This window comes from Lampris incognitus, chromosome 11, assembly GCF_029633865.1.
Source record: "Lampris incognitus isolate fLamInc1 chromosome 11, fLamInc1.hap2, whole genome shotgun sequence".
NCBI classification, from domain to species: Eukaryota; Metazoa; Chordata; class Actinopteri; order Lampriformes; family Lampridae; genus Lampris; species Lampris incognitus.
Genome location: NC_079221.1, coordinates 16,599,212 through 16,616,531, shown reverse-complemented (window position 1 = coordinate 16,616,531; position 17,320 = coordinate 16,599,212). Strand labels below are relative to the sequence as shown.

Genomic DNA, 17,320 nt, shown 5'->3' with positions numbered 1-17,320 from the left:
TGTTATAAAAGCAGTCTGTTTGTTTTCAATAGCCCATGCTGTTGAGCAGTGCTGACCGTGTGTGTGTTTGTGGTGAGATCACCATAGGAAAGGTCCTGGGGATGATGTGAGTGTGTGTCCATTTATTAGGGATAGACCGATAATCTGTTAACAGATATTTATCAGCCGACATTCACAATCTGCTGATATATCGGTGTTGACTATTTTCTTGCCGATAGCCCCCCAATATGAACATGCTCGACTACATTTAAGCAGGTTCAGTTCTGTTCTGTGATGGCAATGCAGAAAGCCCAGGACATCTGCAGACCATCCATCCGTTATCCAAACTGCTTATCCTGCTTTCAGGGTCGCAGGGATGCTGGAGCCTATCCCAATATTATACAAGCTGTCCAGAAGATGAATAGTAAAGAAATTGTTTGCTTAACTGTTGTTTACGGAAGTATTTACTTAACTGATATTTTAGGTTCCTCTACAGGTTCCCATATTTTTACACCAGGAAAGAGTTATTTTTTCATTTAAGTTTTGATCAAAATATTACAATTCTTCCTCCTTAGTCTCTGTATTGCTCCTACCTTCACAAAATAACAAATTAATTATTTTATTTTTTTACAAACGAAGTGACAAGGAATAAGAATATATAATCATCGGCGGTCACTCAGGGTCGATTATGACCGTCCTCCCTCTGGGTCCTCAGATGGGTGTAGCGGCCGATCCTGGAGCCGCATAATGGGAGGATGCCTGCGAACGACAGCTTTTTACGTGGTGTGGCTGATGCTCCTGCAGCCACCACACGGTCCTTGGCAGGGGGTGGCCAAGAGTCCAATGGCATGGAAAGCCAAGACGATCTGGGACCACCCTCTATTGCAGCTCTCATCCGCCTTCACTGTCATTGTGACCTGGAGACATCTTCCACCAGTGCCGCTGTTGAGGTCTTTTGTTGGCTCGCGCGTCGACTTGAACCTCCCCCTTGACCTTACCCCCCCTTGGGTGACCCTACCAGGAGCCAAGCTCCAGACAGCAAAGCTCTTGAGATCATTAGTATGCACAAGCTTCTCCGCCACGGCAAGGTGGCAATCCAAGAGACGCGTAACGGATTCGATACGATTCACGGTACGCTTTTCCCACGATTTTTTTTTTTTTTTTACAAATTGAGATTGAAGATAAATTATGACTGAAAAAGATTCCTTTGTCTCAAACAAAAATCTACAAAATATATTATCTCATCTTTTTTTATCAAATTAAAGAATCCTTTTTTGTTTCTGTGGGTAGGGTATAAACTATGCAAAACAATACATATTTCCTTTTTTGTAAAAGTGAAATGGAAAATATCATGTGGCTTAAATGACAAAAAAAAACTAAATTGAATTTTAAAACAAATCCCAAATCAAATAAATAATTAAATGAATAATACAAATAAAGAAAATCTCTTCACATAGACAAGCTAAGGCTTGGCCTGTGTTCTTAGCTTGGAATTTACATTTTCTTTCTTTAAGGAATATCAGCATATCTACATTTTTAGGCAGAACGGAGATCGCTGGACATCCACAATATCCCACTTGCGGCTACCATTCCTTTGCGCTTTGATACAGCTACTGACGCCGGTGATGATGTAGGATGTCGAACAAGCGACCTCAAAACTAGATAGCATCCTCTGCTGTCCACAATTAGTATCCCGATTCATTTTTCATCTTGATTTGAATCGTCACATAATTTGTGTCAAGATTTTACTGTCTCACGAAGTACATTCCTGATTGTGAATGTAGCCATATATGTTTAATATGTGTGTAAATGTGTAAATATGTGATGATATATATAAAAAATCTCCCTCTCATCCTTTTTCGGGTGGTGTGTCTTTCTCAGGCTCGGGTCCTTTTAAAAATAAAAAACTGAAATATTGCATATACATAAGTTTTTTATTTTTGATACATTTGCAAAAATTTCTACAAAACCTTTTTCACTTTGTCATTATGGGGTATTGTATGTAGATTGATGAGAAAAAAAAAGGAATTTAATCCATTTTGGATTAAGGCTGTAACATAACAAAATGTTGGGAAAGTGAAGGGGTGTGAATACTTTCCTGATACACTGTATATTGCTATATATATTGGAGATATAAAAAGCCATCCATTATCCAAACCGCTTATCCTGCTCTCAGGGTCGTGGGGATGCTGGAGCTTATCCCAGAAGTCATTGGGCGGCAGGCGGGGAGACACCCTGGATAGGCTGCCAGGCCATCACAGGGCCATAATATATATATATGGGCAGCATGGTGGTGCAGTGGTTAGCGCAGCCACCTCACAGTAAGAAAGTCCTGGGTTTGAACCTGGGGGTTGTCCGAACTTGGGGTTCATCCCAGGTCGTCCTCTGTGTGAAGTTTGCATGTTCTCCCGGTGTCCACGTGGGTTTCCTCCGGGTGCTCTGGTTCCCTCCCACAGTCCAAAGACATCTTGGTCAGGTGAATCAGCCATACTTAAGTGTCCCTACAGTGGGGAGAACAAGTATTTGATACACTGCCGATTTTGCAGGTTTTCCCACTTACAAAGCATGTAGAGGTCTGTAATTTTTATCATAGGTACACTTCAACTGTGAGAGACGGAATCTAAAACAAAAATCCAGAAAATCACATTGTATGATTTTTAAGTAATTAATTTGCTTTTTATTGCATGACATAAGTATTTGATACATCAGAAAAACAGAACTTAATATTTGGTAAAGAAACCTTTGTTTGCAGTTACAGAGATCAGACGTTTCCTGTAGTTCTTGACCAGGTTTGAACACACTGCAGCAGGGATTTTGGCCCACTCCTCCATACAGATCTTCTCCAGATCCTTCAGATTTCGGGGCTGATGCTGGGCAACACGGACTTTCATCCCCCTCCAAAGATTTTCTATTGGGTTCAGGTCTGGAGACTGGCTAGGCCACTCCAGGACCTTGAGATGCTTCTTACGGAGCCACTGCTTAGTTGCCCTGGCTGTGTGTTTCGGGTCGTTGTCATGCTGGAAGACCCAGCCACGACCAGTCTTCAATGCTCTTATTGAGGGAAGGAGGTTGTTGGTCAAGATCTTGCGATACATGGCCCCATCCATCCTCCCCTCAATACGGTGCAATCGTCCGGTCCCCTTTGCAGAAAAGCATCCCCAAAGAATGATGTTTCCACCTCCATGCTTCATGGTTGGGAGGGTGTCCTTGTGGTTGTACTCATCCTTCTTCTTCCTCCAAACACGGCGAGTGGAGTTTATACCAAAAAGCTCTATTTTGGTCTCATCAGACCACATGACCTTCTCCCATTCCTCCTCTGGGTCATCCAGATGGTCACTGGCAAACTTCAGACAGGCCTGGACATGCGCTGGCTTGAGCAGGGGGACTTTGCATGCGCTGCAGGAATTTAATCCATGACGGCGTCATGTGTTACTAATGGTTTTCTTTGAGACTGTGGTCCCAGCTCTCTTCAGGTCATTGACCAGGTCCTGCTGTGTAGTTCTGGGCTAATCCCTCACCTTTCTCATGATCATTGATGCCCCACGAGGTGAGATCTTGCATGGAGCCCCAGACTGAGGGAGATTGACCGTCATCTTGAACTTCTTCCATTTTCTAATAATTGCACCAACAGTTGTTGCCTTCTCACCAAGCTGCTTGTATATTGTCCTGTAGCCCATCCCAGCCTTGTGCAGGTCTACAATTTTGTCCCTGATGTCCTTAGACAGCTCTCTGGTCTTGGCCATTGTGGAGAGGTTGGAGTCTGATTGATTGAGTGTGTGGACAGGTGTCTTTTATACAGGTAACGAGTTCAAACAGGTGCAGTTAATACAGGTAATGAGTGGAGAACAGGAGGGCTTCTAAAAGAAAAACTAACAGGTCTGTGAGAGCCGGAATTCTTACTGGTTGGTTGGTGATCAAATACTTATTTCATGCAATACAATGCAAATTAATTATTTAAAAATCATACTATGTGATTTTCTGGATTTTTGTTTTAGATTCCGTCTCGCAGTTGAAGTGTACCTATGATAAAAATTACAGACCTCTACATGCTTTGTAAGTGGGAAAACCTGCAAAATCGGCAGTGTATCAAATACTTGTTCTCCCCACTGTAGGTGTGATTGCGTCGGCCCTGTGGTGGGTGGACTGGCGGCCTGTCCAGGGTTTGCCCCTGCCTGCCGCCTAATGACTGTTGGGATAGGCTCCAGCATCCCATGACCCCAATTTGGATAAGTGACTTGGATAATGGATGGATGTGTGTGTGTGTGTGTGTGTGTGTGTGTGTGTGTGTGTGTGTGTGTGTGTGTGTGTGTGGCTGATACTGATATATATATATATATATATATATATTTTTTTTTTAATTTTGTTTCAGTTGTTATTTATTTCCATTACATATTGTTGATCTGTCTCCGAGACAGTGAAATACTCCCACATGTGCGCACAGCACCCGTTTCCCTCAAACGTCTTGCCAGAGTTGTGTCCAGCCAGTGGTTCTTATGGGTGATATCATAGTACCCACCTATTTGATCTTCTCCAAATCTGCAGCTGGGTAGGCTTAAGTTGTCTGAGTCAGACAGCAAATAACCAACACAACATTTAGCCAGCACAAAGTTGATGTGACACAACAGATAAACATCGGCCACTGCCATCGGTGAATGTCGACTTATTTGCTGATGGCAGTCAACAAGGTGAATATCGGCCGATACCGATGTATGGCCAATAAATCGGTGCATCTCTATAAACATAAATCCATAGGAGAATTAAAAGTAGAAAAGAACAGCTATGTATTGACAGGTATAGATTTTAAAAAAATAAATATCGGCAGATATATCAGTTATCCTGCAAAAAAGTTTCGCATAATCGGTATCAGACTCAAGAATTCTTCATCAGTCTATCAATACTATTAATGTTTTGACTTGGAGTCAGACTGGAAGGGCTATTGTTTGTGTGCTATGTCTGTCACACGTGAACTCGCTGGTGGACAGATATGCACGTGGGCCCCCTGGCTGTAGACCAAACCACTGCTACCTTCTCGGTCCAGACAGTTCTGCAGTGGAGATGGAAAGTATGTGATCCCTCTGCCTCTCTGCCAGTGTCTGTCTTAGTCTGAATCAAAACAGTATGTACTTTGGTTATTATTCAAATGTCATTTCAGCATTTTCTACCGCACAGCAGGAAAGGAGAGACTGGCGTGATGGGAGAGGAGTGTAGAGACAAGAGATGGAGAGGTAGAGAGAGACAGATGGAAAATTGGGGAGACAGAAAGAGAAGGTTAGGGCTCATGACCAAGGTTTTGACTTGTACTCAAACCTGTGAAATGAGGCGATACACGATTTGTGCCTCATGGCACATTTACACAGGAATACTGAACACAAAAAAACATTTGCTTATTCTCGTCTCAGAGCTCAAAGCGTCAGGCAAGCTCAAAAACACCCCTTTGCTGAACCGCTCGCTGATATGTCCTCCATTCATTCAAAGGTTTTTAGAGGAGATATTCAGCATGCAGGTAAACAGTCTCTGCAGAGATGTGATAGGTTGGTTGGGGAACGTTGCTTTTTTGCCAATGCACCACACAGTGTTGTGCCAGCAACAACACTGTGCACAGTAATGAGTCAGTGATGTTATATTTTGGATGGATACTATATCGGTGCATTTGAATGTGACTGTGATTCCTTGTCGACTCTCTGTGCTGATGTGTTAAAACAAAATTCATCTCCATCATTTGAAATGGGCTACATCACAGTACCCAGCAGACAACAGGAGAATAATGCAGTTGTGCTCGAAAAAGTGGGGACAGTGAAACTGATTGGTATTCTGATTGGTAAAGTCACATTTTCTCGTATTCTTAAAGGCCCAATTTTTTCATATACTGCTCTAATGCAATAAAACATAGGTCGTCCTAGGTCTAAGATACCTTTTATGTAATGCCTTTTAGTCCAGAAAACCCATTTGCTGTCTTTTTGACATTGGTCATGGGGCACAACTGTACACAACTGCTCCTTGTCACGTGAGACTTAGGACACAATGCCTTGGGGGTGTGTACTTTTACTTTGAAAGTGTATGTTTGTGTGTGACAGTGTATGTGCATGAGACTTCTGGATCGCCACCTTGCCATGGTGGAGAAGCTTGCATGTATCAATGATCCTAAGAGCTATTATGCCACCTGGAGCTTGGCTGCTGGTAGGGTCACCCAAAAGTGGATAGGTCAAGGCGGAAGTTCCAGATGAAGTGCGATCCAACAAAGACCTCAATGGCGGAACTGGCAGAAGATGTCTCCAGGTCACAATGGCAGTGAAGGTGGATGAAGGCTGCAACAGAGGGTGGTCCTCAACCGTCTTGGTTCTCAATGCTGTTGGACTCTGGCCACCCCCTGCCAAGGACCGTGTGGTGGCTGCAGGAGCATCAGCCACTCCACGTAAAAAGCTGTCACGTGCAGGTGTCCTCCCATCATGCGGCTCCAGGATTGGCCTCTACGCCCACCTGAGAACCCAGAGGGAGGACGGTCATACTTGACCCCAAGTGACCGCCCATAATGATGAATGAGGAGGGTTTGATTTGAATAGGGAGGCAAGATGGAACACCTGCTTGGTTGTGCTTGTTATCATTTCTATGCTCATAATTACACATATTCAATTTACTGAAGACGTCTAAAGACTTATTACATTTGGTGTTTAGACACTGTTGGCACAGCCCCGTGAAAAATAGGCTAGTATAGTAGAAGAATAACCTGAATAGAAACAGGTGGCACTATAAACTACTCCACAATCCAAACTAGAATCAAATCCAAATATGACCAGCAATCGCCATTTTTTGAAATAGAATGTATTATTACAGAGGAAAGAATGGCTCTAATTTCAGCTGAATATGTATTGAATGCACTCATATAGGCTGTTCACACTGTGAAACAGAAATGTAAATGGGGGGGAAACAAAGCATGTTTTTACCGCAACCTCAGCTGCCGGTTGACCTGCATTTTGTTGGTGGCTGGTGATCATCTCACGCTCTGTAGGAACAAAACACTGATGGAAATACTGCTACTATGGATAAAAGTAATCTTTTGAAATCCAAAGGATTGGTACAATGGTTTATTGAAAGCCTAAGGATTGGTACAGTGAGCTAAAGTTGGTCTGTTAAAGGATCCAGTGTAGGCTAATTTGAGCTGAATGTGGTCTGTTAAAGGCTGAAGTGTCGATACAGCGAGCTGAATTCAGTTCTGGGGTTTCTGGTCTGTCCTGCGCTCAGCAAATGTTGAAATGTGTGAAATGAGAAAGTGTGGATACACTGTGGCGGCGCAGTGGTTAGCGTGGTCGCCTCACAGCAAGAAGGTTCTGGGTTCGAGCCCCGGGGTAGTCCAACCTTGGGGGTCGTCCCGGGTCATCCTCTGTGTGGAGTTTGCATGTTCTCCCCGTGTGTGCGTGGGTTTCCTCCGGGGGCTCCGGTTTCCTCCCACAGTTCAAAGACATGTAGGTCAGGTGAATCGGCCATACTAAATTGTCCCTAGTTATTAATTTGTGTGTATGTCGGCCCCGTGTGATGGCCTGGTGGCCTGTCCAGGGTGTCTCCCCACCTGCCGCCCAGTGACTGCTGGGATAGGCTCCAGCATCCCTGCGACCCTGAGAGCAGGACAGGCGGTTCGGATAATGGATGGATAGATGGATGGATACACTGTTTCTCTCTCCATCATGGGCACGGGATCCCTGTGTTTGTGTGGGTGTGTGGGTGTGGGTGTGTTTGATCAGGTACAGTGGTCCTAATGTTGATTAGTGGACTACCAAGGTGTTGGCTATAATTCAGTTCCAGCTATCTGGCGTTTGTATCTCTGTCAGCTTCCTGCAGGGAGTCACTTTGTTTAAAACCTTAATATTAAAATCTTTCAGCATCTCAAATGCTATGATGAGATACATGTGCTCACACACACACACACACACACACACACACACACACACACACACACACACACACACACACACACACACACACAAACAAACAAACAAGTAGCCTCCCCTGGCTTGTCCGTGTCCTCTGTTGGAGATGTAACAGTTTGTTGGTGTGTGTGTGTTTCAGTACGGTGGTCTCCTCAGTCCACCTGTCTCTTCTCCTCCTCTCTTCTCACTTGCCTCTTGCTAATTTCCTCCTCTGAACTACTCTCCTTTCCTGTCCTCCATCCTGCCCTGCTCTCCTTTTCTCTTCACCCCTCTTTGCTGTACTGTCCTCCTTTCCCAGCTCTTCTCATCTTAACCCCATCCTTCACTTTGTCTCCACCCCAGTGGCAGGGTAACCAGGTAGTACTGTGGCACTGTAACTAATGAGATAAGAGTGCTTGACACGGCACCGTGTGTGTGTGTGTGTGTGTGTGTGTGTGTGTGTGTGTGTGTGTGTATATGCGTGCGTGCGTGCATATGCATATTTGCGTATTTTTTATATTCATATTCAGGGTTTCATGCCCTATGGCTTAAATAATGGAAGAAATGGCACTGACCTGGAGCTAATTTCTTGGGCACAGGATGCTGTGCGTGTGCGTGCGTGTGTGTGTGTGTGTGTGTGTGAGCGAACAGAGTGGTGTGATTCTTAATGACAGTTGTGCAGTATAACCTGCTCTACTGTAACAAGATGAAGTGTGTGTGTGTGCGTGTGTGTGCAGTGTGTGTTTTGCATGAGCAGGTCATTCTTTCTCTGTGTGGGTTCTCACTCATTTATCTTGTAAAGTTGAATTTTTCCCTAAAATAGCCACATATTCAAATTAATGTGTTCAGATTACACATTACACCAAATAGTCTCCTTCTGTCCATAGTCGGACTGTAGCTGGACGCAGTGAGATGGGGCAAAAGAAAGAACCGCATATTTAACCTTGTGTCCTCGGGCTGAACCCTTTTTTTCCCACCATGTTGTGTTTTATTCCATCTATTCTGATCTGTTTTGAGTCAGATTCAAGCTCATCCCCATAAGCGGCTTGTACCCCATTTGACAAGCCAAACAATTTATTTCCCTGTGTGTGTGTGTGTGTGTGTGTGTGTGTGTGTGTGTGTGTGTGTGTGTGTGTGTGTGTGTGTGTGTGTGTGTGTGTGTGTGTGTGTGTGTGTGTGTTGGAGGTTGATGTTGTTTAGATAGGCAAAGTGTTAAGTTGGCAAAACAGCAAATTAGTTTTATTCAAACATGCAAAGAAATTGGACACCACATGGCTCGAACCCTACAAAGTTGAGCGGTTCCATTTCTACCGGGGCCGCACAAAAAACATTTTACTGACCAGTGTCCACCAAACGGCAGATGTTATCAAGCATATCTGAAGAGCCACAAGGTCTTTCACAGCCGCTTTGTGCTGGTTCTGCTGCCTGGTTTGTCCTGTAATCGGACAGTCCCATGGATCACGTAAAGGGATAGCACAACATTGTGTTTGATTGTATGTGTGTGTGGGCCCTGTGATGGACTGGCGGCCTGTCCAGGGTGTCTCCTCGCCTGTCGCCCAGTGACTGCTGGGATAGGCTGCAGCATCCCGCAACCCCATATGGATAAGCGGCTTGGATAATGGATGGATGTATATATATGTGTGTGTGTGTGTGTGTGTGTGTGTGTATATAGAGTTGGAGTGGGAAGTGGTGTAAGTGCTGCTTCTCCATTTTTTTTTTCAAATGATGATTTCAGTTTTAGCTTTTCTTTGCAAAGAAATTATATTTTATCTCGACAAACCAAATTGTATACACTTTACATACTAGATAGTGGATGTGGATTACATTTTAGTCATCTGTAGCACAAGAAAAGCTACAAACTTTTTTTTCCTCTACGTGCATGTCACTGCAACACAGCTTGGCTAAAAATAGGTATTAGCTTTGGCCAAAAATGTTTATCAGTAAGCTCACCATGAAACATTTTATGTTCTTACTTTTTGGAAGTGGGAGAAGGCTGCTGAATATGCAGCTGCCAGGGAAGAGGAAAGAGGAAGGCCAAAGAGGAGGTTTATGGATGTGGTGAGGGAGGACATGCAGGTGGCTGGTGTGACAGAGGAAGATGCAGAGGACAGGAAGAGGTGGAAACAGATGATCTGCTCTGGTGACCCCTAATGGGAGCAGCCAACAGTAGTAGTAGTAGTAGTAGTAGAAGTGGGAGTGCACCGCATGCAAAAAAATATATATATATACACACACACACATATGCACACGTGCATGCATGCACATACAACACACTCGCCCTCAGGGCTGAAGTGAACTTGTATTTCACAGTTGTGTGACTTTGCAAGAATACTTTTTGATTCCATTGAGACAACAGACCCAGCCACATTCATATGTCTACTTTAAACTGTCTGTGGCTCCCTGCGGCACGGTGGCCCAGCAAGAAGGTCCTGGGTTCGAACCCCATGCTGTCCCAGGTCCTTTCTGTGTGGAGTTTGCATGTTCTCCCCGTGTCTGCGTGGGTTTCCTCCGGGTGCTCCGGTTTCCTCCCACAGTCCACAGACCTGAAGGCAGGTGACTCGGCCATACTAAATTGTCCCTGTGTGTGTGTGTGTGTGTTTGTGTGTGTGGGCCCTGTGATGGCCTGGTGGCCTGTCCAGGGTGTCTCCCCACCTGCCGCCTGCCCAGTGACTGCTGGAAATAGGCTCCAGCATCCCCGCGACCCTGAGAGCAGGATAAGCAGTTCTGATAATGGATGGATTATGAGTGACCTATGGCACAGCTACAGCAGACTAAGGAGCTACTGTTTTCACTTAAAGCTTATTAAAACCTCTTTTTTCACCAGCTGGATTGTTTCATAATGGCTTTTAATGCAACCTGTTAGGCAATAGAGGAGTCCCCAATCCTTTTGCTGGGAAGGAGACCCATTGCATCAGCATTAAGTGGGATGACGCACGCCAAAGATATTTACTAAGGGAGGATGAACACGCAAAACAGGGAACACTACCCTTAAAAAAAGAGATGGCCAACTCAAAACCAAGGAGATTCACCACGAGGGCAAAGGAGCCATCAATGATCTTTACAAAAAGGTGACAGTCTTGGTTTCTTTGATGCATGCTATTACCTAATATTTCCTAAAATTTTATACTCAAGTTGTTTTATTAGGGTGTCAGGGTAGCGTGGCAGTCTGTTCCATTGCCTACCGACATGGGGATCACTAGTTCGAATCCCAGAGTTTCCTCTGACTTGGTCACGCGTCCCTACAAACACAATTGGCCGTGTCTGCGGGTGGAAAGCCGGGTGTGAGTATGTCCTGGTCGCTGCACTAGTGCCTCCTCTGGTCGGTCGGGGCACCTATTCGGGAGGGAGGGGGAACTGGGGGGGAATAGCATGATCCTCCCACACACTACGTGCCCCTGGTGAAACTCCTCACTGTCTGGTGAAAAGAAGCGGCTGGTGACTCCACATGTAACGGAGGAGGCATGTGGTAGCGTGCAGCCCTCCCCGGATCGGCAGAGGGGGTGGAGCATAGACTGGAATGGCTCGGAAGAATGGGGTAATTGGCCAAGCACAATTGGGGTGAAAAAGGGTGGAAAATTTTCCAAAAAAAAAAAAGTTTAATTACAGTAGTTGCTGCACAAGGGCTTGTGGAAGTATTTTAATTGTAAATGTGGGCTGAGTCTGCCTAGGGTGGAAGGTGCAAGGGTTAAGCTGCATTGGCTAAATAACCACATCAATCAGAATTAGCCTGACCACAGCAAAGATGGCCTGCCAATAGAGCAGACAAAGAGAATATTTATAGCCACACAATAAGAGCTGCTAGAAATTTCCCTTGGCACCTCATGATTGAATGAGAAGGAAAGAAATCAAGTTGCTCTCTCCAAACATTAAGCAGGGCAGTCAGCAGAAGCCAAATGCACAAAATGGAAGCAAATTCAAACAGACAACAAAAGACTAATTCAAAACAAAATTTAGTGCAAGATTATTCTTAGTGTCTGCAATAGATTCCAAATGGTGACTAGCCAGATTTGAAACTGCTCAAGACCTTAGAAAGTAAGTAAGTAAGTAAATAAATAAATGTGTGTGTGTGTGTATAGATAGATAGATAGATAGATAGATAGATAGATGGATAGATTTTTAAAAAAATTAAATATGTATAATTTTTTAAAATCTAGATTAAATTTTATTTTAGATATAGGTTTTTCCCCTGGGTGCCAGATCATTCAATAATCTATTAATCCATCCAGCAATTCCGAACCGCTTATCCTGCTGACATGGTTGTGAGGATGCTGGAGCCTATCCCAGCAGTCATTGGGCGGCAGGTGAGACACCCTGGACAGGCCGCCAGGCCATAACACAGCCCCCCCCCACACACACACACCTACACCTAGGGACAATTTAGTATGGCCAATTCACCTGACCTACATGTCTTTGGACTGTGGGAGGAAACTGGAGCACCTGGAGGAAACCCATGCAGACATGGGGAGAGCATGCAAACTCCAAACAGACGACGATCTGGGACGACACCCAAGATTGGACTACCCCAGGGCTCGAACCCAGGACGTTCTTGCTGTGAGGCAACCGTGCTAACGACTGCGCCACCATGCCGCCCTTAATCTATTAATACTATCAATAAATGCACATTGAGTGCAGAGTACCTTTGGAGCAGGCAGCATGTGAGGTCTTACATATATTATTAAATGGCTTAGACATCATCAATGCCCACAGCTGCAGTCAGCTTTTGGAATGTCTTCCATGTACATTCTCCAGTAGATGATGTTAATTTAAATGGTTTTAGTTCAAATTGATCCAGGACAATATCAGTAACACCTAGAAGGATCTCAGCTGTACCCCAGACGTTTAGAGCAGGCAGTATCCAACCGGAGATTTGTCAGGTTGAATCCTGAGACTTATTTTGGAAGGTGCAGGAGGGAAAAATGAAGAACAAATACTTTCCCCTCTTTCAACAACTACTTCTTTAATAAATCTTTGTGCAAGGCACTGAAGCCACCTGTCCCAGTGGAGCTGCCCCCTGGCCAACAGTTGGAGACTGCAGGTTGCACTGGGCAATACCCAGAGGGGACTGTGTGTGACTGCATGAATGTGAAGCAGGACAGGTCTGAAAATGCACATGCATGATCAGTCATCACTTCTGGGACAAATAACAGTTAAGACAATAATTTCTATGATGTCATAACAGTCACAGGAACCCAAACATAAGATTTAGGGTCAAGGTTTGTGGTGACTCAGGTGTTTACATATTGGCATGTTGACATGTATTTTGCAAACAGTTTCTTTCTGTGTCCGTGTGTGTGTACGTGTGTGCGTGTGTGTCAGTGCAAACAAAAGTGTTCTTGTTGTTTCAGCCATCAGCTACTGATCATATGAGAGCTGTTAAGTCTGTAATATGCTTTTGTGCTTGTGAAACCTACACATGTATTTTGGAATTGGGTGTGTCTTGTTTAGTTGTGTGTGGGGTTGGAGGGCATATTGGTCCATGTGACAGAGTGGTGCGTGGGGGAGATGAAGTCATATGTGATAGAAACACAGACGTGTCCAAAACACACACACACACACACACACCACAAATGCACATGAAAACACATTCCTCTCTCTACATTTCATTTCTTTCTCTCTGTGTCTTTCTCTGAGGGAGAGCATGAGTAATGGTCAGACGGTTATTGGTTGTTTTTTTTCCCCGTTTTTCTTTCCTATAAGTGAATCTGATTGGACAGGCATTCAATGTAATAAGCAGGTACCATTAGCAGGGTATGACGGTATGATTAGTAAGAAGTCAGCAAACTCAGGTGAGGCAGCAGCGTACAGGTTGGAACAAGATGGTTACTGGAAAACAAATGAAAGAGACCGAGGTAAAGAGTTCGAGGGAAAGAGGTGGAGGTGCCGAGGGAGAGCCCACAGCAGTGTGTCCATGTTACAATCTGTCAGTTATTTTTAGGCCACACTCATCCAGCCGACTCAGCATGTTAGAAACACAGACACACACACACGAGTCATCTGCTGTTGTAGCTAAATTACATATACCTGTGCCATTTGGTGCAGAAGACAGCTGTTTGGCGTGTGTGTGTGTTTCTGTATTAGTCCTTCTATACCATGCTGTGTGTGTTTTCTGTTGGAGGGGGACAGTAAGGGGTTAGGGTTTCCATTCTGTGGTTAGCTCAGTAAGTGGAAGAAATCACTGAAACAGCCAGGTTTAGGGTTTGAGTCCTTGCGCAGCACAATATTCAGCGTGGCAGTGACATTGCCAGAACTGGGGCTCCAGTGCATGCATCAGGATGTATGGTACTGTCAGGAGTGGATTTGCTTTAACCTCCTCTAATTGACAAATGTTGATGTGTTATATGATATTTAATGCATGGTTTGGAAGGGAAAGCAGGCTGAATGTGTTGCCCCTATGTTGTATTTGCATGCTTACCCTTCCTGTCAACGCCCGAGTTGCTCTGACCTTTACCTCATAGCTTTTTCATAAATGAACTGCACTCCCAAACCAGATGGAAGCTAATACTGTCATGATGCTAGTTGATTTTTTATTTTTTTTTGAGCAAAGGCGGTTTGTCTTTGATTTGCATTTCATGCGGTGTGAAGGAAGCAGGCCTATTATGTAAAAGTGGACTGATGTGTGATGGGTATGTCGGCTATGTTCGCCTAACCAAACTGTGCAGTCACAATTAATTGATCTTTCGTTCTCTCTCTCTCGGTCCAAGGTGACTAAGGAAGGTCCACATCCATTCTCCATCCTGTGCTCTGTGCATGAGAACTGGACTGACCAGTAGAAACAGACCAAAGGTAAATATTTTCATATTGCCTCCTTGTCACATACCATATATCAAAATCACATTCAGAAATGGAGAAATCCTTTTTTGTCTTGATGCTTCACACAAGTTCCCAATTAGGGTTACATCATTTTTATATTCCCATCACTTGTAAAATAATACTAAAAGCATTTCTATTAATCCTATCTTTGTCTGGACCGTTCTGTTCTTGTATTCTGGGAAAATCCGCCCAGTTCTTTGTACAGTATGTGAGCCTTTCTTTGTTTTGTAGTGTATCCAATTGTGTGGAGCTCTGTGGAAAATAAACCGTCTTCAGAGCAGGATGTTTCAAAGTTTAGCTGTATCCCACACTAACTACAAGTATTTTAAACATGTGGTTGGTGCTAATTCCTTGATACTCAGGAGAGAAAGTATTTCATTCCACCCTACCTCTTGTGGGCACATTTGTTATAAATGGTTGGGATTTAATCAATATTTTTATATATAGATAAATTCTCTTGTTGACTTTTGTGGTTTCATTTTTCTAGGGGAAATCTACCGTGTCTGCTCTTAACCCCAGGACAACTCGGTAGCGTTATTAGCGTTCCTTACTGAAACATATTGGAACCATTAGCCTGTGCTAGCTTGTTTTCGCAATGTTGAACCATTGGGTTTCAAAGTGAAATGCTAACATTGCAAGTGACTCATTTTAGCACTCCTGCAGAACAAATAACTCTCATTCTAAAGTACAAACTGATCGGGGGCATGAAAGTAAGATAAATTATGGGTTAGTGTTAAGCTTAGGAGTCCTTTGTTTACCAAACTGTCCTTCTTATTGAATACACATTCATCTGTGGTTTTTTGTGAAATTGGCAAATGAATTGTAAATTTTTTCCAGACTACTTGTATGGCATGTTGGAATCTTTTGTGAAAGCCGTTCCCTCCACATTGCACACCCTGTTCGACACTTTAAAAGAAGCAGTCAAGAAAAGCAGGCTTGTGCCTGCAAGGTCACAAACGGGTTCAGATCTCTGGTCTGCTGGGAACACCCGGCTCGAGTATGTCAATGAGATGCTCTGCACTCTCACAGCTACTGCTGAGGTGCACTTGAGCAAGACACCCAATCCCCAACCGCTCAGCAAAAATAAGCTAAATGAAAATTTTAGAATAACATCATTTGGTTGGAAATGTGGGCCATTAAGAGGAGGGTAGACACCAAGAGACAGAGAAATATGGAGGTGGTTGAAAGTGCTGAGCTGGAAAATTTCTGTGTGGCTTTCCATAAAGATCCAATGGTTTGTTTCTGAAAAAACCAAGGTGTGTGTGTGTGTGCGCGCGCGCGCGCGCGCGCATGTGTGTGTGTGTGTGCGCGCGCGCATGTGTGTGTGTGTGCGCGCGCGCGCGTGTGTGTGTAGTGTGTAGTGTGCAGTTAGAATTGGGACATCATTATGTTTCATAAAAGGATTGTATATATTTGGTCTCTCTCTCACACACACACACACACACACACACACACACACACCATGTGATATTGTAGCGGGAGCTAGCATGATGAGACCGCATCATGCCGAGTAAATTTAGCCAGGCTTTACTGGAACTAGAAAGTCACAAATTCAACCCACACAATGGCTGCTGATGCACACTTAAGGGGAATGTGTGGGCCACATATTGCCCTAAAGTGTGCGTCAGCAGCCATGCATTCAGCTGTAGTGTCCTTGAGCAAGACATCAAACCCCTGCCTGCTTGTTCATTGTTAGTCACTCACATTAAGTGTGAGCAGGGTGGGTTGGGTAGTGTGGTGTGTAGTATGGAGACCATCCTTTAAAAATAAATCCTGTTTAAAGCCTGTTTAAACATAAAGCATGTCCCTATGATGTTAAGGGTCCATCCCACTGAGCTGTCCTTGAGAAAATATTTGACTGCCTGTGATAAATTAACTTTGATTGATGACCAGTACAATTTAGTTGCATTTTACAATGGCCAGCGTGGCCATTGTAAAATTGGGCATTGGGCGGTACAGTGGCGCAGTGGTTAGTGTGGTCGCCCTACCGCAATAAGGTCCTGGGTTCAAGCCCCGGGGTAGTCCAACCTTGGGGGTCATCCCAGGTCGTTCTCTGTGTGGAGTTTCCATGTTCTCCCCGTGTCTGCGTGGGTTTCCTCCGGGTGCTCTGCTTTCCTCCCACAGTCCAAAGATATGCAGGTCAGGTGACTCGGCCGTACACAATTGTCCTTTGGTGTGAATGTGTGAATGTATGGCCCTGTGATGGCCTGGCGGCCTGTCCAGGGTGTCTCCCCGCCTGCCGCCCAATGACTGCTGGGATAGACTCCAGCATCCACGCGACCCTGAAAAGCAGGATAAGTGGTTTGGATAATGGATGGATGGATGGATGGATTTACAATGGCCTAATTGCATCATTAACCTGTGTCATACAGTGTGTTGTTCGAACCAACTATTTCCACTACTGAGGTCAACAGACTAGAATTTGGAAAGAGAAGACTGGAAGTTAGTTGTTGAGTGTCAGCGAAGTTTTAGCAACCCTTTGTTAACTTTGTGTTACTGGTAGACTGGTGGTAGCCAAGACAACAGTAGAGTAGAGCTCCTTCTGGTTCTCTGTTTGTTTCTATTGGAACCAAAATAGAACACAGTATTCATCTGCTCTGCTCCTATATCTGGACCACGCCACTCTATGT

The 17,320-nt window shown here is 44.4% G+C and overlaps 1 protein-coding gene across 1 annotated transcript in view; it reads left to right on the top strand.

The window, feature by feature from the left end:
- raph1a (Ras association (RalGDS/AF-6) and pleckstrin homology domains 1a) overlaps positions 1-17,320 on the top strand; it is a 107,213-nt gene that overhangs the window by 12,782 nt on the left and 77,111 nt on the right. Inside the window, exon 2 of the mRNA XM_056289389.1 lies at positions 14,582-14,663. Within this exon, the coding sequence (XP_056145364.1) occupies positions 14,628-14,663 (36 nt within the window). The 5' untranslated portion in view covers positions 14,582-14,627. The remainder of the gene's footprint in view (positions 1-14,581; positions 14,664-17,320) is intronic.